Genomic DNA, 22969 nt, shown 5'->3' on the forward strand with positions numbered 1-22969 from the left:
CTATTACAACTGCATTCTGATCCTTCAGTTCTCTCTACTATTTCATGGCAACTCTGGGGATGAACTAATCACTGTTCTCGCAAAGCATTCCAGATAGTTTGAAGATGCACAATTCATACGAGTTTTATTAGTGTGACTGCTTCCTAAAATCTTGCCATTAAAAAAAAAAAAAAACAGAATAAGGTTGTGACGACTTAACACATAGAAGCATGCAATGGAGTACTAAAATACCATCAAATATTTATGCCATAACAAGAAATGACATTTAAAAAGTGGATAGAGTAGATTCCCCTTTGAAATGTACATTTAAACTTAGGGTGAGAGGGATAAGAAGACAACCAGAAATATATGGGAAAGCGGGAAAAGGAGGAGGTGATTGGACATAGTGCAAAAAGAGGGTGGAGGTAAAGTAAAGAGGACAAGAGTACATTTTACCAAGATTGATGGAGTAGGTTCTTTTCTCAAAACCTGTTATATGAAGTAATGTATTACCTAATTAAGAATGTAATGCCATCTCAGGGTTTGGGTGACAATGAAAAGGGGTGACGGTGGGGGAGAGAGATTACTTGATCTTAGTTCTGGTGGCTTATGACGTTGCGAGAAACCTTTCATGGGACTGCAGCCTAATCACCTATACTTAGAAGTATGTTATTTTTGAGTGAGCTCTCCTAACTGCCGTGGCCAAGTCTTTAGCATCCTTGCTGTCAGATTTGCAAATGAACAGCAGTCTTGAAGCAACAACAGTGATGCTATTCTGCACGAGAACTGCATAAAACTGCTTCATTAATTAGGAGCTAGTCATTTCTGTCAAGTCCTCCTTTGTTAACCTAGACACAGGGGCCAGATCCTCTGCTGATGTAAATCAGCCTAGCTCCACTGAAATCAACAGAGCTACCCCAATTTACATCAGCTGAGGATCTGGCCTAAGATCTAGCACTATTCTAGATATACACAAACTCTTTCTAAATCTTGCTACTTTTGGATGATGTTATCCCAAAGACAGCTATCATGTAACTCAGGGATGTCCTATGAATAGCAACAGGAATGGGCCCAAAAAAGTCAATAGAAATTTTGCCATTAACTTCGACGGGTGCAAGATCGGGACTTCCATAAATCTAAATAAAAACTTTCAGGACTCAAAATTAAATACCCTCTACAAGGTTTAAAGCACAATAATCTCTCACCTCAACTCATGTAGGACTCTCCCTCCCTTGCACCTGCATAAAAACATCTGAAGAACTGAACTCAGGAAGCAAATGCTTTGGACATGCACCATCCTAACTCACCTGAAACAGACCCATGTCTTGCCTTAATATGGCTTTGAAGCTGAGCAGAGAATGGAAAATCTGTTTCATAAATTATTTCAAGATTTTGAAATTTGGCTTCGCTCTGAATTGGAACAAAATTCCAAAATTCTAGAATTCTCCATAAAAGAAAATTTTGAAAAAACTGTTTCAGGTGGATTGAAATATTTCAACTTTTTCAAAACAAACTATTTAAAGTGGATTGACAGGGATGTTTCAACATTTCTGGAACTTTTCCCACCAGTTTTTCTCCAAAATCAAGTTTTGGTGAAACTGACTAAATTTTACAACTCATTTCAATTTTTGACAGCACTGCATTCTCTGATAGCAAACAGTTCCCTCAAATATTTTCCCACCAGCTCTACTGGTCACCCGTAATGCACAAAGTAAAAAGCATGGATGAAAGAGGTAACAAGAAGGGTGTGCAAATAAGTAGATTAAAACATTTGAAAAATTGTACTAGCTTTAGTATGGGGATAAGGAAGAGAGGCAAGGCCAACTGCTGAAGTGAACAAAAAGGCTCAGCACAGATTTCCAGCTTCCCTCTAGCTCTTTAGGCTGTTTTTCCCCATGTAAATTATGACAGATTACATCGCTGACTGAATCACTGGCAGGACGTGCTGAGAATGACAGAGGCAAAGTGATAGAGGATGATGCCCTAGAGGACAAAACCAAACTCCAGTGACTTCTGCAAGGCAGGGCTTTGGGAGTGAGTCATCCCAGTTAGGAATGCCATTTCCCCTCAGACCAACCTCAGCAGCCAACGCCAGAATCTAGCAGCACTGAGAAAACATACCAAGGCTTTGTGTGAAATATCTGATAAGAACTGAAGGAGTGTTGAGTGCAATGGATGCAAAACATGAGGAAAGCGGAAACCATGACTGATAAACTGGCCAAGAGGAGAGCTGGCACGACAGGAAAGCAGCTGCGGATGGTGGCAGGCATTTTTCAGACAGTGGACACAAACCTAGCATCTTAGATCAGAGTAATGAAAGTAAATATATTGTTAACACCCCATCTGCAGCTCCTCAAGAACGACAAGTTCAAAAAAATCTAGAGCCATGAATTCAGCCACTCCCTCGAGCCCTACAGCTGCAAGGCCCAAGCTTTAGTGCCTAACTTTCTTGTACCATCACAACTGTCCCCAGAACTGCTCTACCATGTCAGTCTGGGGGTCGGGGCAGTGAGGAAAAAGAATTCATCCAGAGCTGGTGTGGGTGGGTGTGTATTTATGCAAGGAATAGGGGAAAAGCAATTGAAAATTTTGTTTTAAACAGAAGGAGAAATTTATGATGTGATCCAGCTGGGCCCATGGTAAGGAGGAAAGACTGAGATACCCTAGAAACCTCAAGCTATGCTCCTTCCAAAGGTCTCATTCGCCACAAAGAAGCCCATAATGCACATCATGTAACAATGGGACGTGAGCAGCAGACATCACATTACCATTTCAACCAGCACTTGGTGAAATTCCCCAGCAGATGGTGGCAGCTGGGGCTGCAGGTTAGGCAGGATGGTGTGAACCAAACTGTCCTGGAGAAGAGCTCTACTGGAAATGATCTAGGAGTAATGCTGTGGATACTCAGAGGAGCAGATGGTAATGATCTCTGTACCTTCTGTGAAGAGTAATTCCAGCTGCTGTAGGATTACATATAAGATCAGACTCACTGAGCTAAAAACAGAGGCCAACATTTTCAAAATGATTTGGCGCTCTTGACTTGAGACACATTAAGGGGGCCTGATTTTCAAAATGTCACTTTTGAAAATGCTGGCTAGAGGCTCAGGAAAGGGAAACTGAAGCTGCAGCACATCTTGAAGTCAGGACATTTTTAGAAAGGTTTACATAAAAAAAAAAAAATATAGGACCATATTGTGCCTGTGCTACACGTACACACATTTGCGCACACACCGCCCTCTCTCTGGACTTCAGGGGAAGCTGCACGTGCCCACACAAGAACAAAACTTGACCCATACACTGGAATGTTTACATTCATACAGATAATAACCACGGTCTCTTATGTTGGAGAAGTTACCACCTCTTGACAGTAATCTGAAATGTTTCACACCAGCAGGCAATAGTTTTCCTCAACTCTGGTTTCTAGATCAGACTCTCTATACTTCTACCAGCAGAGAGGGGTCACAATTTACACACCTATTTAAAACCACATGCCCTTTCCTGGGAGAGAAAGGACCAGGGAAAAGCAGCCTTAATTTGCTGACAGGGAGCTGCAAAGGCTGCCCAAGAGACGCTCTGAATCTGGGTGCCCTCCATGTATTGTTCATGGGCCCCTGAGCAGCAAGGGTTACAGGCACTAGGGAAGATTGAGGCTGGACTGACATACCTTTGCTGAAACATTTCTCACTGTTCTGATCTCATCAAAGACTTATTCAGCCTTCTTCTGAGAACTCACTAGTGGCTTGAGTGATGGACTTGGTGCATGCTATGTAATACTCTAAGAGAATTGAGAAGTAATAATTTTAGGAAGTGACCTAGCCAGTGAGGTGAAATTATTGTATATCACAGAGGTGGGCAAACTATGGCCCGTGGGACCATCCTGCCTGGCCCCTGAGCTCCTGGCCGGGGAGGCTAGTCCCCGGCCTCTCCCCTGCTGTTTCCCCCTCCCCTGCAGCCACGCCACCACACAGGCAGCACGGCTTGTGCCCGCCCACCTCCCAGGCTTTCCAATAAACCTATCCTGCCGCTCTGAGTGGCATGGTAAGGGGGTGGGGGGAGAGGGGGTTGGATAAGGGGCAGGAGCTCCTGGGGGGGGGCAGACAGGGGCGGTTGGATGGGGCAGAGGTTCAGCCTCTCAGCCTTTCAGCGGGGGCAGTCAGGAGACAGGGAGCAGGGGGGGTTGGATGGGGGGGACAGGGAGCAGGGGGGGTTGCATAGGTGGTGGGGCCCTAAGGGGGCAGTTAGGAACGGGGGTCCCGGGAGGGGGCAGTCGGGGACAAGGAATAGGGTGGGGGTTGGATGGGTCAGGCGGGCCTGTCAGGGGGCAGGGGTATGGACAGGGGTCGGGGCAGTCAGGGGACAGGGAGCAGCAGGGGTTGGATAGAGCGTGGGGTCCCAGGAAGGGGCGGTCAGGGGACAAGGAGCAGGGGAGGGGGGTTTGGATGGGTAGGGGGGCAGTCAGAGGGCGGGAAGTGGGATAGGCCCTCCATACCATTTCGCAACCCCGATGTGGCCTTCGGGCCAAAAAGTTTGCCAACCCCTGGTATGTCAGGTTATAAGCTTTTCCTGAATGAATGCACTGAGCTAGCATAATAGGGGGCTCTGAAAAAAACAAGCAGTAAAACAACACAATAGGAATTGATAAGCAACCTCTCAGCAAGTCCTGGAATTGCTCCCAGTATAACAGCATACTGCCAGGCCACAGGTCAAAGTGACACAGCTGTTCAGCCAATGCTGGGAAGTAACACATCGAAGGGCTATAAACAGTTAAAAAGCCCCACTTCGGAGGGGATGGGAGGTAGGAGAGGTGTCTGGAGCTGTGCAGGGGGACAGGCTGACATAGAGAGATGCCCTAAGGAGGGAGTATAAAAGAGTTGGGCCTTCCCCAGAGCCAGGGAATAGTGAGCTTTAGGGAGAAGCAGGTATGCATATAGACTGGTTTATTGTTTTAAGATCTGTTTTTTCTTAAATGCTTTGGTTTTAAATACACGATTTTCTACTTTAAGAAGGTTACCTGGTCATTGGTTACCATGGTCATTATTCCCAGGCACTGAAAATTGATTACCTCAGCAGGTCTAATTTCAGTTGACCACAGGGGACTGAAGCCCAGGGCCCACTCTGAAACAGGGAGAACTGTGTGATTCCACCCCAAGAGAGAGGTAACAGCTTGAGACCTGAGAGGGTACATTTGAAGAGACCAGGAGGGGTCAGAGGTACAGTTAGCCCAGTAACTGTGACAACTCAATCCACCTCCCATTGCAGTCAAAGACTCCCACTGAATTCCATGGGGGGCTTAGAGATGGACTCACGCTGTGAAGTTTATACCTGGATTTTCCCAAAGTTCAGAGGAGTTCATATCAACCACTTCTGTGAGTCAATTTCCTTTTGATTTATGCAGTACAAGTGTGAGTGTGTATATTATGCAGCCACTCAACGTTCAACTTTGTTTTTTTAATTGCTGTGGCTATTCTTAGGCTATGCAGACGAATAAATTTAAGATCCATTGTTGTGTTTGTATCAGGTCAATCCAAAAACAACTTCAGTTTAAACAACAAAAAGAAAAGAAAATAGAATTTGAATCTCCCTTTGACAAAAAGAAATGTAAGTGAGTCAGGCCACAATGGGGCCTAATATTTTGTTTCAAAAGAAAATTGTAATACTCTGTGTTTTAAAGGTGGCTATTGCTTGTGTATTGTAACTTCCATATACACATACATGATTTTCATAAAGATTTTTATTACCAGCTGCACACTGAGAAAACTATCTAAATACATATTTACACTGTGAACTGATGATTCTGTTTAGTCCGTGAACTCTTATTTGGTTAAGTAAACTTCCCCTTCTTTAAAGGTTCTTGGACTGAAGCAGCCAAAAATAAAATAATTTTGTGTTGCCGATGGCAGAGGGATCCCTTTGAAACATATTGAAAATAGGATAGAGTTGTCTTTCAGTACAACAGACAAATCTTTCACCTTCCTGTTTATGGTTCTAATCCCACAACAGGATTCCAACCAACAGGTGTTCCACCTTAGGCCTGCCCACAGCGTCAAATCAGCCCACGCAATTCAAAGTCTCAGTTCTTGCTCTCAACAAACCACAGCGTGAACTAGCTTTTTTTTTTTTTTGGGGGGGGGGGGGAGCACAGAAATTTTTAAAAACATTATTTGTACTATTTGATAGTACTAGTATATCAGTTTGGATTGATTATGATACTGATACCGTGTACAGAGGTATGGGATAAGTGCACTATCAACCACTGGAATAGCAATAAATAAATAAATAACTCATTTAGCCAAAATCATCCTACAATCACTGTTAAAACCATGGGGTAAGCCTGATACACTTTTCTGTAGATGTCTTGGGCTGGCAAATATAAAGATTTTAAAGGTTACTTAGATGCTATTTCATCATCTTTCTGTGTTTCCAAAGTGCACATTTTCACATATATGTTGTAGCCTTAAGACAATGTTACCGCAGAAAAAATATGCAGAAGCTTTTGTGTTCAAAATACTAAGAGTTTTAAGCCAAACGGTGTGTGCCAAAAGGCTCTCTGTGAAGGCTCTCTGTCTTGCATGAATTCACACACTTTCATTTCACTCAAGGAGAAGATGAAAATAAAGTACAATTATTGTATAGGTTTCAGAGTAGCAGCCGTGTTAGTCTGTATTTGCAAAAAGAAAAGGAGTACTTGTGGCACCTTAGAGACTAACCAATTTATTTGAGCATAAGCTTTCATGAGCTACAGCTCACTTCACCAGATGCTCTGTACTGTACTGATATCCATTCTGTGGAATTTATTAACAGCAAACCTCAGTATTGTACTGCTGATCTTTCAGTACTGGTACAAACACCCTTTAATTCAGTGGTGTTACAATAGAGATGCATTTGGCCCTATTTGTTTTTAAATAAAGGAAACCAGACAAGTTGTTCTAAGTCAGCAGTTACTGCATATACCACAGCAAGCCACTTCAAGTTCAGCAGAAACTCATTAATCCCTACGTAAACCAACTCTTGCAGAGGTCATTGACCGGCAATTACTGTGGGTAATGCTGGAACAGACCCAACAAGTGGGGGAGAGAGATTGCCTCTGTGTATTCTGCAACCACAGGCATGTGATGTATAGACAAGCAAGAAGGAAAAGGAAAAGGAAACTGTAAACACCTCAGAGTCAGCAGCATCGCAATAAAAATATTAAAACAATAATCAACTAAATTTATGATTGAATACACTCAAGGCTTGGGGTTTTTCTGGTAACTATGGGAGGGATTAGTATTATTTTTGTGTAAGTCTGCAATTAGGTAGCAAAGAAGCAAGGGATTTATAAAAGCACAAACTTGCTGCCACCTACCATGTCACACAGCAAAACCCCCATTTATCAACTAGCGATTCATTAACCCATTAAATTAATGTGTAGACTCTTTGGATTGTATTTCATGTTATATTTTACAATGGGAAATCCATTTTGTTAGGTGATTTTTTTGTCTACTGTTCATTTCCACCTAGTTAAATTAAAACTAGGGCTGTCAATTAATTGCAGTTAACTCATGCAATTAGCCAAAAAAAATTAATGGAGATTAAAAAAATGAATCACGATTAATAGCATTTATAACAATAGAATACCAATTGAAATTTATTAAATATTTTGGATGTTTTTCTAAATTTTCAATAGTGATTTCAATTACAACACATAATACAAAGTGAACAGTGCTCACCTTATGTTATTATTTTTTATTACAAATATATGATAAACAAAAGAAATAGTATTTTTCAATTCACCTCATACAAACACTGAAGTGCAATCTCTTTATCGTGAAACTGTAACTTACAAATGCAGATTTTTTTTTTGGTTACATAACTGCACTCAAAAACAAAACAGTGTAAAACTTTAGAGTCTACAAGTCCACTCAGTCCTACTTCTTATTCTGCCAAGTGCTAAGACAAACAAGTTTGTTTACATTAACGGGAGATACTGCTGCCTGCTTATCACCTGAAAGTGAGAACAGGCATTCACATGGCACTTTTGCAGCTGGCATTGCAAGGTATTACATGGCAGATATGCTAAACATTCATATGCCCCTTCATGCTTCAGCCACCATTCCAGAGGACATGCTTCCATGCTGATGATGCTCTTTAAAAAAATGTGTCAATTAAATTTGTGACTGTACTCCTTAGTGGAGAATTGTATGTCTCCTGCTCTGTTTTACCCGCATTCTGCGTATATTTTATGTTATAGCAGTCTCGGATGATGACCCAGAACATGTTCTCTTTAAAAACACTTTCACAGCAGATTTGACAAAACGCAAAGAAGGTACCGATGTGAGATTTCTAAAAATAGCTACAGCGCTCGACCCAAGGTTTAAGAATCTGAAGTGCCATCCAAAATCTCAGAGGGATGAGGTGTGGAGCATGCCTTTAGAAGTCTTAAAAGAGCAACACTCAGATGCGGAAACTACAGAACCCAAACCTCTAAAAAATAATAATAATAATAATAATCAACCCTCTGCTGGTGGCATCTGACTCAGATGATGAAAATGAACATGCATCCATCTGCACTGCTTTGGATCATTATCAAGCAGAACCCATCATCAGCATAGAAGCATGTCCTCTGGAATGATGGTTGAAGCATAAATATCTTGCAACGCCAGCTACAGCAGTGCCATGCAAACGCCTGTTCTCTTTCAGGTGATGTTGTGAACAAGAAGTAGATAGCAGTATCTCCTGCAAATTGTAACCAACTTTGTTTGTCTGAGTGATTGGCTGACTAAGAAGTAGGACTGAGTGGACATATAGGCTCTAAAGTTTTACATTGTTTTATTTTTGAATGCATTTTTTGTACATAATTATACATTTGTAAGTTCAACTTTCATGATAAAGAGATTTCACTACAGTACTTGTATGAGGTGAAGTGAAAAATAAAATTATTTTGTTTTCTTACAGTGCAAATATTTGTAATAAAAATAAATGTAAATTGAGCACTGTCCATTTTGTATTCTGTGTTGTAACTGAAATTAATATATTTGAAAATGTAGTAAACATCCAAAATATTTAAAATAAATGGTATTCTATTGTTGTTTAACAGCATGATTAATCGAGATTAATTTTTTAATTGTGCGATTAATCAAAATTATTTTTTAATCATTTGACTGCCCTAATGAAAACAAATCAAACAAAACAAAGCCAATATTCAGCTGAGAGTTGGTAGTGCCTGAAGAATAGAGCATTTCCTTTACCTACTTCCCTTCACAAAAAACTCCAACCACAACCTGTTCACGGAAGGTTATGTTAGACAAATGTAGTGGCTGGATTTGAAAAGGATCTGAATAACTTTATCTGACTGACAACCAAGATGTGTGCACAAGGAAAAGAAGATCTCATGGCCTGTCATTCCCATCTCTATTCCTTCTCCCCATCTTTATACTCATGGGCCTAAACCACTGTCTGCTCCCACTGGCAGCTTTTTCTTAAAGAGCTTCCCTTAGAAACAGCAGGAAGAAAATGTCATTGAACTTCTTTTCAAGTGATGGAATCACTGCCCAAAATAGAGACGTGGCAGAATGCACAGCAATGGAATCACCGTCACACACAGAGTAGGGACAGGCAACCGATACAGTTTGACCATGAAAAAGTAGGGGTTTTAAACTGGAAAAAACACTAGAAATTTCCAGAGCAAAAATCTCCAAATAGTAGATCAAATCAGATGGGAATACTGGGATTATTGCACTTGAGATTGATGTTTGATCTTAAATGAGAAACTGCTGCATTTCTAATGTTCGTTAACTATAATATGCCATTAATATTGTTTTCAGTATAAGGCAGTATGTTTACAAATGGTAATTGTTAGTTCTGGGTTGGGTTTTTTTTGAGAATATAATTAAGACTTTCTGGGCCGTTCAGATCTATGAATCACCACAGAGGCACACTGAAGATGCAAACATTTTCTAAGCAACACTCTTTTTTTACTACAGGGTCTCACTGCCTTCAATGGAACTACTCACATTCATAAAGTTAAGCACATGCAGAAGTGTCAGCAGGATTAGAGCCCAGATTTGGAATCCCATGGACTGAGAACAACAATCCATCACTGGACCCTGGCTGGGGCTTTAAAACAAACAAAAACGCATAACCCGAAACCTCCTAGCTTTAAGAATATAAATGTGATCCTTGAAAGCTAACTTTTTGTTGTTGCTGATTGTACAAATATTTTAAACTGCTTAATTAGAAAATAAACAACTTTAAAGTTAAATGGACAGTGTATATGCTACAGAATGAAACAAAACATTAAAGCAGATTCTAAACAGAAATCATATTTTCCACCACAACTAAGTGTTCTATTTACAGTCATCATGCTGCTAACTCCGTGCCCAAAGTGTTCTCAGGACGTTACATGGTGTTCCATAACTCACTGTTCATCTCCAAAGCCTGAGGCTGAAGCGAAGGCAGGGAAAGTCAAGAATTAACTTGAGTAACGTGATGGCTCTGATCCTGAAAACACCATCATACATGCTTAATTTTACTCATATGAGTAACTCAACGAGTTCTATGGGTCACCCTGCATGCCTAAAGTGGGCAATAGCTAACCTCTAATATACATAAATCTTCAAATGAAGAACCTACTACGAGTCCTACCTTTGCCAACCTCATAACACACTACAAAATTAATCTCAAAGACTACACATTATCATAGTGTTGGGGAATTATTGTAGTATATTGTTTCAAGAGTACTATCTCCCCTGGGTGAGCTAACACAGGCACTGCAATGGAAAACTTTGATAGGATAAAAACAGTGCAATTAAAAATGTATTTCATTCTTGTCATAGATCTTTCCAATTCACTCTGACCATCTGGCCAAATCTTGCGGTCCTTATTCAGGCAGGAAGGACTAGTCCCACTGACTTCAAGAGGAATTATGACTAAGTAAGGATTGGAGGATTTGGACGATAATGACAAAGACATACTAATAGCAAGCGGGATCTAAATCCAAAGAAGGAGAGAAGGGGGAAGCTACGTATGTAAAAATATTCTCTTAAATATCCCATTTTTTTTCTTGACCAAAGATTAGATGGTAACTTCAAACCAGATTGGAACTCAGCTGGAAAAAGGATATTCTGCTCTATCTCAGACTAACTGATTTTATACATAGTCTCATATAACTCTAGGTATTTAACTCCCATGTCATTAGCCCCTGGACTTTTCTTATAGCAAGCTCCCTCCCCCCTCTTCCTGGGCAGAAGGCTTCTTTTGCTTTTGGAAGACTTCTAATTGCTCTTGTTAAACCAAAGGTGTAAACATATCTTTCCTTTAGCTGTCCTATTATCTTCAAAAGCTGCAAAAAGTGCCCTGAAGCACTGGGAATTCTTCTTACAGGAAACCATCTGCACATATAGACCCGGTATACTCTTTGATATAGTCTTGTGGCCCTAAGGTTCACGAGAGGCAAAGATTAAAGCCTCTTGGAATCTGTTCACGTTCCAGGGGCATGCCTTGTGAAACATCAGGGAGTAATTTGCTGATCAAAGAGTGTAGTTTTACAGCCGGTCAGTTATAAATTTGCTACATGTCCATTGCTGGAATCTGCTAGGCTTTGCAGAAATCACTCATCTCTAGTTTAGCAAGATGCATACAGTATATAAAGCCAGTGAATCCAATGAAATGAAAAAATGCATCTATTAATAAACTGGAGAGAGTGAAACTGACTAGATTCTATGTTGTCAAATGCACACGTACAGAAGTTAGACAACATAAAGAAGTATTTTTCTCTCTAATCTTTTTCAGCTCTAGTCATTTTAGGTGCCACTTTAACAACAGTATAGTAAGCAAAAAAACAAAACAGAAGTGTTATTTTTACATTGTTGATTTCCCTCTAACCAACACTATTTCTCTAGTTATGCTATCCTCTTAAATCAGAGGTGGGCAAACTACGGCCCGCGGGCCACTTCCGCCCCGCGGGACCGCCCTGCCCTGCCCTGAGCTCCCCAGCGGGGAGGCTAGCCCCCCGCCCCTCCCCTGCAGCTACGCCGCAGCGCGGGCAGTGCTCTGGCCCGCTGCTCCTCACGGGCAGCACATCTGGCTCCGGCATGGTAAGGGGGTGGGGAATGGGAGGGTTGGATAAGGGGAAGGGGGTCCCAAGGGGCAGTCAGGGGACAGGGAGCAGGGGGTGGTGGGATGGGGTGGAGGTTCGGGGTGGGGGGGAGTCAGGGAACAGGGAGCAGGGGGAGTTGGATGGGGGTGGGGTCCCGCGGGGCGGTTAGGGGCGAGGGTGTGGATAGGGGTCGTGGCAGTCAGGGGACAGGGAGCGGGGGGGGGAGGGTTGGATAAGGGGGGGTCCCAGGGGGCGGTTAGGGGCCGGGGTCCTGGGAGGGGGTGGTCAGAGGACAAGGAGCTTTGGATGGGTTCGGAGTTCTGAGGGAGGCGGGAAGTGGTGGATAGGGGGCGGGGGCCCGGCTGTTTGGGGAGGCACAGCCTTCCCTACCCGGCCCTCCATACAGTTGTGCAACCCCGATGTGGCCTTTGGGTCAAAAAGTTTGCCCACCCCGTCTTAAATGCTGGTGCACAGGCAAAGATGTTTTGGCTTGATAATAGCCTATAGGCGCTAAAGGAAAAATAGCAAAACAGTTGAGAATAAAAGTAAACAAGAAGCCCAGTTTATTCTCTTCTGCAGTACAACCAATAGAAGGGGATCCTAGGAAAGGAAATTTCTGTGAGGTTCTTCCCTCCCACTCTCATCCCCAATAATTCCAAGGTGCAGGGCTTGTGGGTTTGCCCTGGCCTCAAATGGAGAAAGTTGTGGGGCCTGACCCAAACCTGGTAGATACCCAAGGATGCAGAGGAAGTTAGGGCCACCTGGGCAGAGGATGGTTCTAGTCCTCAGTTTCCCCTCCATCTCAGGCTTCCTGGTACTATGGCTCAGGGTGCGTTATCAAGGTCCCCACTGCCTGTTGCTGCCCACAGGACACCCAGGGAAACATCTACAAGACTGCAGTGGTGGATAATACTCACTTCCATGATCCCACCCCCAGCCCATCCATTCCATTCCCATCGCCATTTAGTCTCCTTCCCTCTGCAAGGATCTGTGGGGTCAGGATGAGCCAAATAATGTCATGGAGGCAACTGATCCCCCTTCCAGTCAATAAGTCAGTGATTTCCACATGGAGGGTACCCTCCACATCGGTATCTTGGGAGCATGATCAGGGCCTAAGTTATTATTTCACTACATCCACTCTTTATGGGCCCAGTCCTGCAAGGAGCTGACTGCCCCCAACACGCAGTAAAGCCAATGGGAGTTGAGGACATTCATGCCCTCAGAGAAGCCACCCAGATCTTTGCAGCATTGAGCTCTATAGTCTTCATATAATTCTGCAGCCAAGAATAATGTGCCAGATCCTCAGCTAGTGCAAGTCAGCACAGCTCCTTAAGAAGACACAGTCCAAGGATCTGGCCAATAACTTCTTGCTGCATTCCCACTAAGATGATATCCAGTGTGCATTTACATCAATTCTGCAAACTTCTATTTGCCCGGGATGAGTAAAATGACATTTGTTATTTTCCCCTCATCATATTAAAGAATGCTCCTTTTTACCCAGGAGTCTTTGTGCCTCAGCTGTTAAATTTCCGTGGCAATCTTGCAAAGCTAATTCACATGCACAGTTCATGAAAAATAATTCACTTATAAATTGCATATAGAAGAGTTACAGTAAAAACAACGCTTTTCTTTCTTAAATTGGTCTTGAAGCTGCGGAAGGCAGGACTTAATAAAATGGGATCCCTCTTGTAATATTTTAGCCTTTCACACCTTACACTTTATTAGTTTGGTCAAATTATTTGGGCCATGCTTCTTTCCTGCTCTTTTATTGCAATGCAGTTATTCTTGGCTGTGCTCCACCATATCATTAGCATGACTGAAAGAAAATAGAAAGATAAAGACAGGCCTTGTTACTTGGCAGGGTCACCAGCTGTTCTAGCAACAAAACAAAAACAACAAACACAAGCACATGGTGTTTGATGAGACTTTGAAACACTCTTGTTTGTTGACCAGTTAGTGCCTGTTATTACTACTATCAGAAAACATACAAAGGACTTAAGAAAAAGTTATTTGAACCCTTCAGGCACATGCCCCTCTCGTCTTTCCATCTTTTTTGGAGGGTGAGGGGGAATGGAAAGGGAATGCAAACTGTCAGGCTTTTCCTTCAACCTCCTCCCCCAGCTCTCCCTGCAAAAGAATTCAAAGAAGAGTAATAAAACAATTGTCTCTCATGTAATTACACTGCCGCCCATACCTGTTAGACGAGATGCATCTGAGAAAAAAAAACAACTGAGAAAACAAAACAACCCTCCCTCCTTCTCCCCTCTGCCCCCCAAAAAATTGTTGACAGCTTTTCATGTACAGTAAAGCCACATTACAAGTTGTTCCACCAGGAAGACAGATTAAGTGTCTGGGAGAACTGCATGTTTGTTTTCTAAAAAAGAAACAAGTGACAAACTTTAGTGCTTCTGAAGTCTTGAAAGCAAAATCTGGATGGTCTAACTGAAGAGATTCCTTAGTTGTACATGTTTCTGTGAGTATACAACTTGAGTTAATGTTGGCTATATATTTTATATGACTAATAGGAGCGGACAGTTCCAAAAGACTGATTAAAGTGAGGGATCAAAGCGGACGATCAAACATAGTAATCTGAGTTCCAAGTAGACTTCTTCCATCTGAATCAGATGCATATGCTCGGTGGGATTTGAGCCTCAGTCTTGGCACTTTTTTCCTGTTTTGAGAGTACAAGATTTGGCTTTCAAACCCTGTGTCATCTTAAATTTGCCTCATGACAAAGTATAGCAAAAAAAAGGCCCTTTCAGGGTCACTAGTACTACTCAGTATTTTGAAGTACAAATGTTCACTTGGAACATTTAGTTTAAAAGATGCTGATTCCTAAACTAAAAAGATTACGAGTGAACCCTCTAGTGAGTGGTTCAATGAGAGGATGCAGTATCAATATATTCTCTGTATCAACATAAATTATACACGCACGTACTTAAAATCACACTTCTTGATGTCACTGCAAATTGCACACTCTTTGCACATAATAAAGGGGCTGAAAATGTGGTATGCACTAAGGAGCAAATCTTAAGCCCAGTGCATGCCCGAGTATCAGAGCCAGGTTCTGGGCAGATTGTGGGGTGGAAAATGGAAGGAACTCTCTCCCCTCCTAATCCAGGTCATGAAGCAACCCTGATGCAGCTCTCCAGCTGTTCTGCAAAGACTACTGCAGCCCAATGGCTGAAGTAGGCTCTATATGGTCCATTTTGAGGCACCTACCTTCCAAAAGAGAGGATGGGAGGAGCCATGAAGTGGTGTCCTTCTACAGTCCCTCACCTTCGCCAGCCTAACCATGCTCATCTTGAACCCACTCCTGGCATGTTCACAGATAGGGGGCCCCTGTGAAGCTAAGCTGTGCATCACACAGGGACTTGTGTGGCCCTCTGGAGACTGTCCTGATCCCCTAATGATATGTCCACACTTCTGAAGAAGGGTATGGATTTGGTACTAATGTGGGCATGTACTAGCACAGGAGTACCCAACATATAGCCTGGGGCGCCAAATACAGCCTACAAAGCTTAAGGAAGGATTGTGTTTTTAAGGCACAGCCAGGCAGCGGGGGGTCATGCTGCATTGGAAGTCCCAGGACACATATTGGCTGATCCAGAATTGAAGTCAAGAGAACAACAAATCTGTAAGTAAAGCAAGTCAAGATCTGGTCCACAAGTCAAGATCTGGCCCACAATCAGCAGCATACAATAAATATTGAGTTATCAAATGCATCACTGAAATACAAGATTCACCACAGTATCATGATTTTGCAGTAAACCTCAGGACCACTGACCACCTAGAATTTACTGTCACTGGAGTACAGCCAGTGGGGGCTAACAAGGAGGACGCTTCCATTGCAGAGGCTCCAGAGCAACGCTGCATTCTTATGGACAGTATACTGACTTTATGTATACTTTTTTTGTAGTACTTCAGAACTGTTCAGCACACCCTGCAATGCCACTAAACCACACGAACAGAACGTCTACGCTAAACAGAAGCTATGCTATTTAACCATTATTGTCAAAGCCAGGGCCATACCAGTGGGGATAACATTTTTTTTCCTTATAATAACCACACAGAATACCCTCTCGACTCACTCCCATAAACAGGACTTTACATATAGCACATTTAAAAGAAAAAACAAATAATGGCTTAAACACCGACCGCTGTTAGCACATTTTCCAATTATAGAGTAGAGAGGGTTAACTTGCCTAACTTACATGGGAAAAGCTCTCAACAAATGAAAAAATAAAAAAAACTTTCCTGACTCACACCTAGCATTTCGTTCAATGTTTTATGAAACTGTGACATTATCTCCCCACCAACATGTTCATTAACTATCTTATTACCTCTCAAAACCAAATTCTGTTACTTTAAATCTTTTAGAGGGGATACTAGCTGCTCTAGAGCAGCGGTTCTCAACCTTTTTTCCTTTGCGGACCCCTAAAAAATGTCAAATGGAGGTGCAGACCCCATTAGAAATCTATTGTCTCTCTATATAGTTGAATTCTGTTCAGTCAATTTTCAGACTTTCGCGAACCCCTTTGATATGGTCCACAGGCTGAGAACCATTGCTCTAGAGTGCCCGCATTTACACTGGGGGACTAAGGGCAGCTAGGGGATGGAGATCTGCATTTTGATACAAAGGTTTCAGAGTAACAGCCGTGTTAGTCTGTATTCGCAAAAAGAAAAGGAGTACCCCACTCTCCTGCTGGTAATAGCTTATCTAAAGTGATCACTCTCCTTACAATGTGTATGATAATCAAGGTGGCCCATTTCCAGCACAAATCCAGGGTTTAACAAGAAAGCCTGAGGAACAGTGGGGGGGGGGAGGGGGGAGGAATAAACAAGGGGAAATAGGTTACTTTGTATAATGACTCAACCACTCCCAGTCTCTATTCAAGCCTAAGTTAATTGTATCCAATTTGCAAATTAATTCCAATTCAGCAGTCTCTCGTTGGAGTCTGTTTCTGAAGTTTTTCTGTTGTAATATCGCAACTTTCATGTCTGTAATCGCGTGACCAGAGAGATTGAAGTGTTCTCCGACTGGTTTATGAATGTTATAATTCTTGACATCTGATTTGTGTCCATTTATTCTTTTACGTAGAGACTGTTCAGTTTGACCAATGTACATGGCAAAGGGGCATTGCTGGCACATGATGGCATATATCACATTGGTAGATGTGCAGATGAACGAGCCTCTGTTGCCAACTGTGCCCACATATCTATTCAGGGGACACCATCACAGGGCCTAATAACATCAGCCACACTATCAGAGGCTCGTTCACCTGCACATCCACCAATGTGATATATGCCATCATGTGCCAGCAATGCCCCTTTGCCATGTACATTGGCCAAACTGGACAGTGGGGTGGGGGGAGAGAAAACCTTTTGTAGTGATAAACACCCATTTTTTCATGGTCTGTGTGTATAAAAACATCCTCACTGTATTTTTCACTTTATGCATCTGATGAAGTGAGCTGTAGCTCACGAAAGCTTATGCTCAAATAAATTGGTTAGTCTCTAAGGTGCCACAAGTACTCCTTATTTTGATACAAAGAACTCTAACCATCTTTAAATAAATCCTGGATTTGTGAACTAGGTCTGCAGAAACGTTGCAGGTTTGGTTAACTTCACTATACATTCGATACTTTAATCCAATTACACTACATGTTCTCCAGCACATCAGCCATGTTTATCTCTTCCAAAATTGCTGAAATCTCTCTAGTCCTAGGAATGAAAATATATGCTTCTCATTCTCTGCATGCAATGCTAACAATGGATCCCTTTCATATATGTAACAAAGTGTTTGCGGGGGGGGGACGGGCGGGCGGTGTTACTGTGCTTCCTTGTTTTTGTATCACAGTAATGGATTTGGTACAGCTGATACTAGAGCAATCAAAGTGCATTCCTTTTGCTGCTATTCTTAAAGAACCTTAGCACCTCTGGACCTGAGTTAGATATTTTTTTCTCATTCTTAAAGAGATTACTCTCTAGTTTAATGTGGAGTTTGACCCTTTCTTGCTCTTTCTGTAACCAAAGGGTGTATAGTACTCTCTCTCCCTGTATTACCATTCTTCATACATAGATTATGCAGGGCCTGAATGGTATTTATATTAACAAGGGGGGACCCTCACCTTCTGTCCTCACCTGTTAGGGCAACTGGATGTCCTAAATGCTTAGTAAGCAGATACGGACAGTAATTTGGCCAGGGTTGATAGTTACTGAAAGAAGCTGTTAACAGAACTGTGTGATGGCTTGTGTAAAACCATCTGGCAGCCTCAAAGCTACTCCCTGTGGGCTGGTCATCAGAAAAACAGCACCACAGCCAAAGGCAGCCTTAGGAAAGTAGACTTGATTCTCCACTGCCCTGCACTTTGTGCAGAGCTTTACCCCTATGCAAAGTGAGTGTAATCCTGATTTGGCAGTGTTTTATACTGACTTTGCACAGCACAAATGTAGAGGACTGTACATGGTGCCGAGCAGTGTAGGACCAGGCCCTCAATAAGCATGAGCAGTTCTGTGGGTGCACAGAGTACTCCAGACCCTTAGACAATATACTGTAACAAGGAAGTGTGTACAAGATGTTCATTTATCTAATATAGCTGTGCACAGAATACATTAGCAACCTGTCATTCACAGCATGCATGCATTCCTGCAAGCTAAGTGATAAGGCTAAATAGACTGCAAATCCACTGGACAACAGGTGGAATCAATGCTTGGAAATGTAAGTGACAAATGTGATCTGCTCGCTGTACATTCTGAGCTACTTAAACATTCACCTTTGTGCCTCGCTGATGCCATTGGACTCAACAAGTGCTGATAAGCCCTCTGTGTTGTATTCATGACTGAGCAAGAAAGAGTTGAATTTCCACAGCTGATCATTATCGGAAATTAATCTAACTCGGCAAGGATTAGTCTGCTGCGGACTTTATCACTTTCCAACAACAAGTACATGACTGGAGACCGGAATTTAAACCTTTCCACTAATACATACAGCAGGGCCTGTTGCGGAGCTCAATGAAGTCAATTTTACAGCAGCGTAACTCCACTGACTTCAATAGCACTAGTATGAATGAGAGGAGATTCTTTCCCACTTGCTTCCCAAGTGCTGAATGAGCCTATTGCTAGCATTTTTTCCCACTTTTTGTTAACCCATGTTTACTTCAGTTTCTAGGGAAGTGTAGGCTTAGCTATACACTGTAGTCTCTCTCACTTCCTTCCAGTCTCTGATTATCCACATATGTGCTTCTGATTAGAAATCATTCAGACCATACTCTGTGAGAGTCACTATGTACATGGTTTTGAGTTCATGTTCAATGTAAATGCCTAAAACTGGTCTACAAAATGGAAAACTAAAAATTACATTAGCAATAGGCTCAATCAACAAACACATTGGGGAACACGTTTTCAAAGATAGTCATCTAAATCATATTCATAATGTGAGTAAATATTTTGGGGTATTTGTACAACTCTATGTGCAAAATATACAAGTATGCATATAATTCTCTGTTCTGCATGCATAATTACATGTGCACATTTTGCAAATGCAACTTAATTGCCTGTTTTTAAAAATTTGAGCCTTGATTTTCAGAGTTTGCTAAGCACTCACAATTCCTTCTGAATTCACCACTGGCTCTTTGAGCTAGCTCAATGCACAGAAGTTGAGGGCACTCAACGCATCACAAGATCAGGTCCTATGTAAATCAAATTACTTTCCCTTCAGTACTGGAATTTCATCATCCCGAGATTAGTGAGAATTACTTAGTTGCATGTGTTTGTTTCCTCAGCCATTTGTGTTCTTTCTGGCCTTCCTTTTGTCTTATTTATTGCGGTTTTCTGATATCCCTTACTTTTCCACTCAATTTCTGGCTGCTTTTGACTTACAGGTGAAAAAAAAAATCACTCTCCAGTGGAGTTGGAAATGATTGACTGCCACACTCAGCTGGTAATGGTGATGATTTTTTTTAATATAACCAGCAAATAAATTAATATCACTTATGCTCTCCTCCGACTAAACATACTGGCTAGTAATTTGTTTGTAACAGGAGACTGACCACGGTCAGAGGAAAGCACAGGAAATATGAAATAGCATAGAGGTCAAGGAATACTGACCCCAGACCAAAAGTGTTCAGTTGAAATGGGCAGCAGGACATCCGAACACTCAGCGGTTTATACCATTTCATGCCCATATAGCTTTCTTGCTATCAAACGATGGCATGCCTGCAGGAAATAAGTTTCCTGTGTCAAAACACTTGGCTCACCAATGATACGTTGCAATGCAGGAACATTGCAGCACAGCCTTGTCACAGAAATGTGCATACTGTTACTCCAGCACACTTCTCCTGCCTGATGCCATAGCGTTATATTTTCTTCTAAACAAAACAAGAAGTACAACATAGTGTAATAAAACATACTGCATTTCTAGCTGCCTGACCTCTGCAGTCACATAAACAATTACCATTATTCAACTTGACAGTACAGTTTTGGAAAAAAAAAATAGTGCTAGCAATACTGCAATAGATAATGGCTTGTCAGCACACACCCCCCCAAATCTCATTTTCAGAGGTTTGAGGGTCATCCAAACAAATTTGTTTCAGGTTAAAACTTGCAAGGGAGCAAAGTTTGGTTTCACAACATTGGACAACAAAATCCGATCAGCTGTTTTTTTAATTGTGGAAGGAGAGCTAGGGAGAAAAGTTGTTCTCAGAGTTCTTTTGCGGTTGTATGATGGGAAATGGCTTTAAAATAGAGAGTTTAGTAAGCAACTATTTATCATAGAAATGTATATAGATCCCCATCATCCAAGCACATGTTTGTGTTACCTTAATGAAACAGTTACAAAATATGGCACAACCTCTTACTCTTAAAGAACTATTTTATGACATTACTAAAGGTCAGTCCAATCTCTGACCAGACAAACAGGTCTTGAACTGTGCCCTTAAGCTCACTAAAACCATGGTTTGGCAGACTGCCTGAGATAGGAGGTTCCAGATGTATTACTCTCCTCTCCGAAGGCTGCTATCAGTCACAGGGCATTCAGCACCAGACAGACAAAAAGGGATGTAAGCCGATTGCAACCACCTTCACCATGACAGTGTCCCAGAACATTTACACCATGAATTGCACCTGTGAGTAAATGCCTACTGCACAGCACAGAGCAATGATGTGTGTCCATAATGACTTGCTACACGGTACCAGATGAGCTGCAGCATTCTACACTGGCTAAAGATCCAAGCATTTCAGAAATTGCCTAGGTAGTTACATTAAAAATATAATCTGTTATATATCCACACAAAACTTTCTAAAGAAATTTATATGCCTGGGCTTGTATTGCCATGACAGAGAGAAACAGACAGTATTGCCCATTTGATCTTTCCCTAATACACATTCCCAAATTATGCACTAACCCACTAGGTCCAAAGCATTGAGGGACCACCACCAGTTAAGGATGAACCAAGAAAAATGGGGGTAATACATACAACGTTGTGAAGTAGTAAGGAGGATCAAAGTACACAGCTCTTTGGAAACATAAGGCATCAAATGCCAACTAACGCCATGTCATTTGAGCAGCTTACCTGTTCTCCAGCAGCGTCATGCACACAACCTCTCGCACGCCAGGGTTGTTGGCTTTTTCAACAGAGCAGCTTTGGAGATTCCAGGTAGCCACCCTCAGCACAGGCTTGCCGTCTCTCACCCCGCCAAACATCTCCACCGAGGGGCGAGTGGATATGATCTGGGTCGGGCCCCCAGGTGGGAAATCCAAGTCCTCGCTCTGGAGGCTCAGAGAGGTGGGGCTGGGGTGAGGATTGACGGTGAAGCTGAGCCCCCCGTTGGTATTGGTGGAAGGGGGCCGTGACCTCTCGGTGAAAATCTGGTGCCTGATTTTGTCCAGGAAGGAGGAGTTGATGCAGTCCATCTTCACCAGGTCCTCGATGCTTCGGAAGGGCCCGTGCTCCTTGCGGTAGTCCACGATGCCGTGGGCTATCTTCTCCGTGACGCCTCGGATGCTCATGAGCTGGGCCGGCGTGGCCGTGTTGATGTTGAGCCTGGCGGCGGCCAGGTGCTGCTGCGGCTCGGGGTTGGGGTCCTTCCTCAGGGAGCTGGGCGAGTGCTGCGCCGAGCTGCCCTTGCTGCTCACGCAGATCTCGAACTTGACCTGCTCCAGCCGGGCGGCCCCGACCCCGCTCACCAGCGCCAGGTCCTCCACTTTCTTGAAGCCCCCGATGTACTCCCGGTACTCCACGATGCTCTGGGCCACGGTGCGGGTGATGCCGGGCAGGGTCATCAGCTCCTCCTCCGTGGCGCTGTTGATGTTCAGCCGCTCCTGGTTGACCAGGATGTGGCTGAAGTTGCACGCCGCGCTGAACTTGCGGCTGTGGCAGAGGTCCGAGGGGTCCCGGGGGATGGAGCGGTGGCAGCCCAGGTTGCCCCCCATGGCCGGCGGCGCGATTCGGTCCTACCCCGCGGCGCGGGAGGCGGGGGCGCGACTCTCCTGCCGGCGGCGCGAGCGGGGCGAGCTGCGGGCTCAAGGCAGCGCGGGGCGCCCCTCCGGCTGCGAGGCTGGGCGCGGACTTGTGCCCCTGCCCCGGCGAGTAGGAGCTCTCCCGGCCCGGCCCAGCCCCGCATCGCCCAGGGGGCGGGGCCTGCAAACGCTCGGCTCCGGGCTAGCGAACTTGGCAGTGGGGCGCGGGTTCAAAGCAGAGGGGAAGTTAAAAATATCCCCGCCCCCTCCCCGCCACCCACACGGCAACCTGCCCCCGGCCGCCCGCCAGGCTGCAGCGGGGCCCCGGCCTGGAGAGAGAGAGAGCGAGAGCGAGCCGGGCAGCGCGGCGGCTGCAGAAAGGGGGGCGCCGCGTCCGTAGCCAGCAGCCGAGCCGCTGCGGGTGCCCCCCCCTCGCGCGCTTCCTTCCTTCCTTC

The 22969-nt window shown here is 43.5% G+C and overlaps 1 protein-coding gene across 1 annotated transcript in view; it reads right to left on the reverse strand.

Moving 5' to 3' along the window:
* The window catches only part of EEPD1 (endonuclease/exonuclease/phosphatase family domain containing 1), an 86166-nt gene extending 63626 nt beyond the window's left edge, over window positions 1-22540 (reverse strand). Inside the window, exon 1 of the mRNA XM_074945345.1 lies at window positions 21628-22540. Within this exon, the coding sequence (XP_074801446.1) occupies window positions 21628-22487 (860 nt within the window). The 5' untranslated portion in view covers window positions 22488-22540. The remainder of the gene's footprint in view (window positions 1-21627) is intronic.
* Window positions 22541-22969: the final 429 nt, after the last annotated feature.

The sequence above is a fragment of the Natator depressus genome, chromosome 2 (genome assembly GCF_965152275.1).
Source record: "Natator depressus isolate rNatDep1 chromosome 2, rNatDep2.hap1, whole genome shotgun sequence".
NCBI classification, from domain to species: Eukaryota; Metazoa; Chordata; order Testudines; family Cheloniidae; genus Natator; species Natator depressus.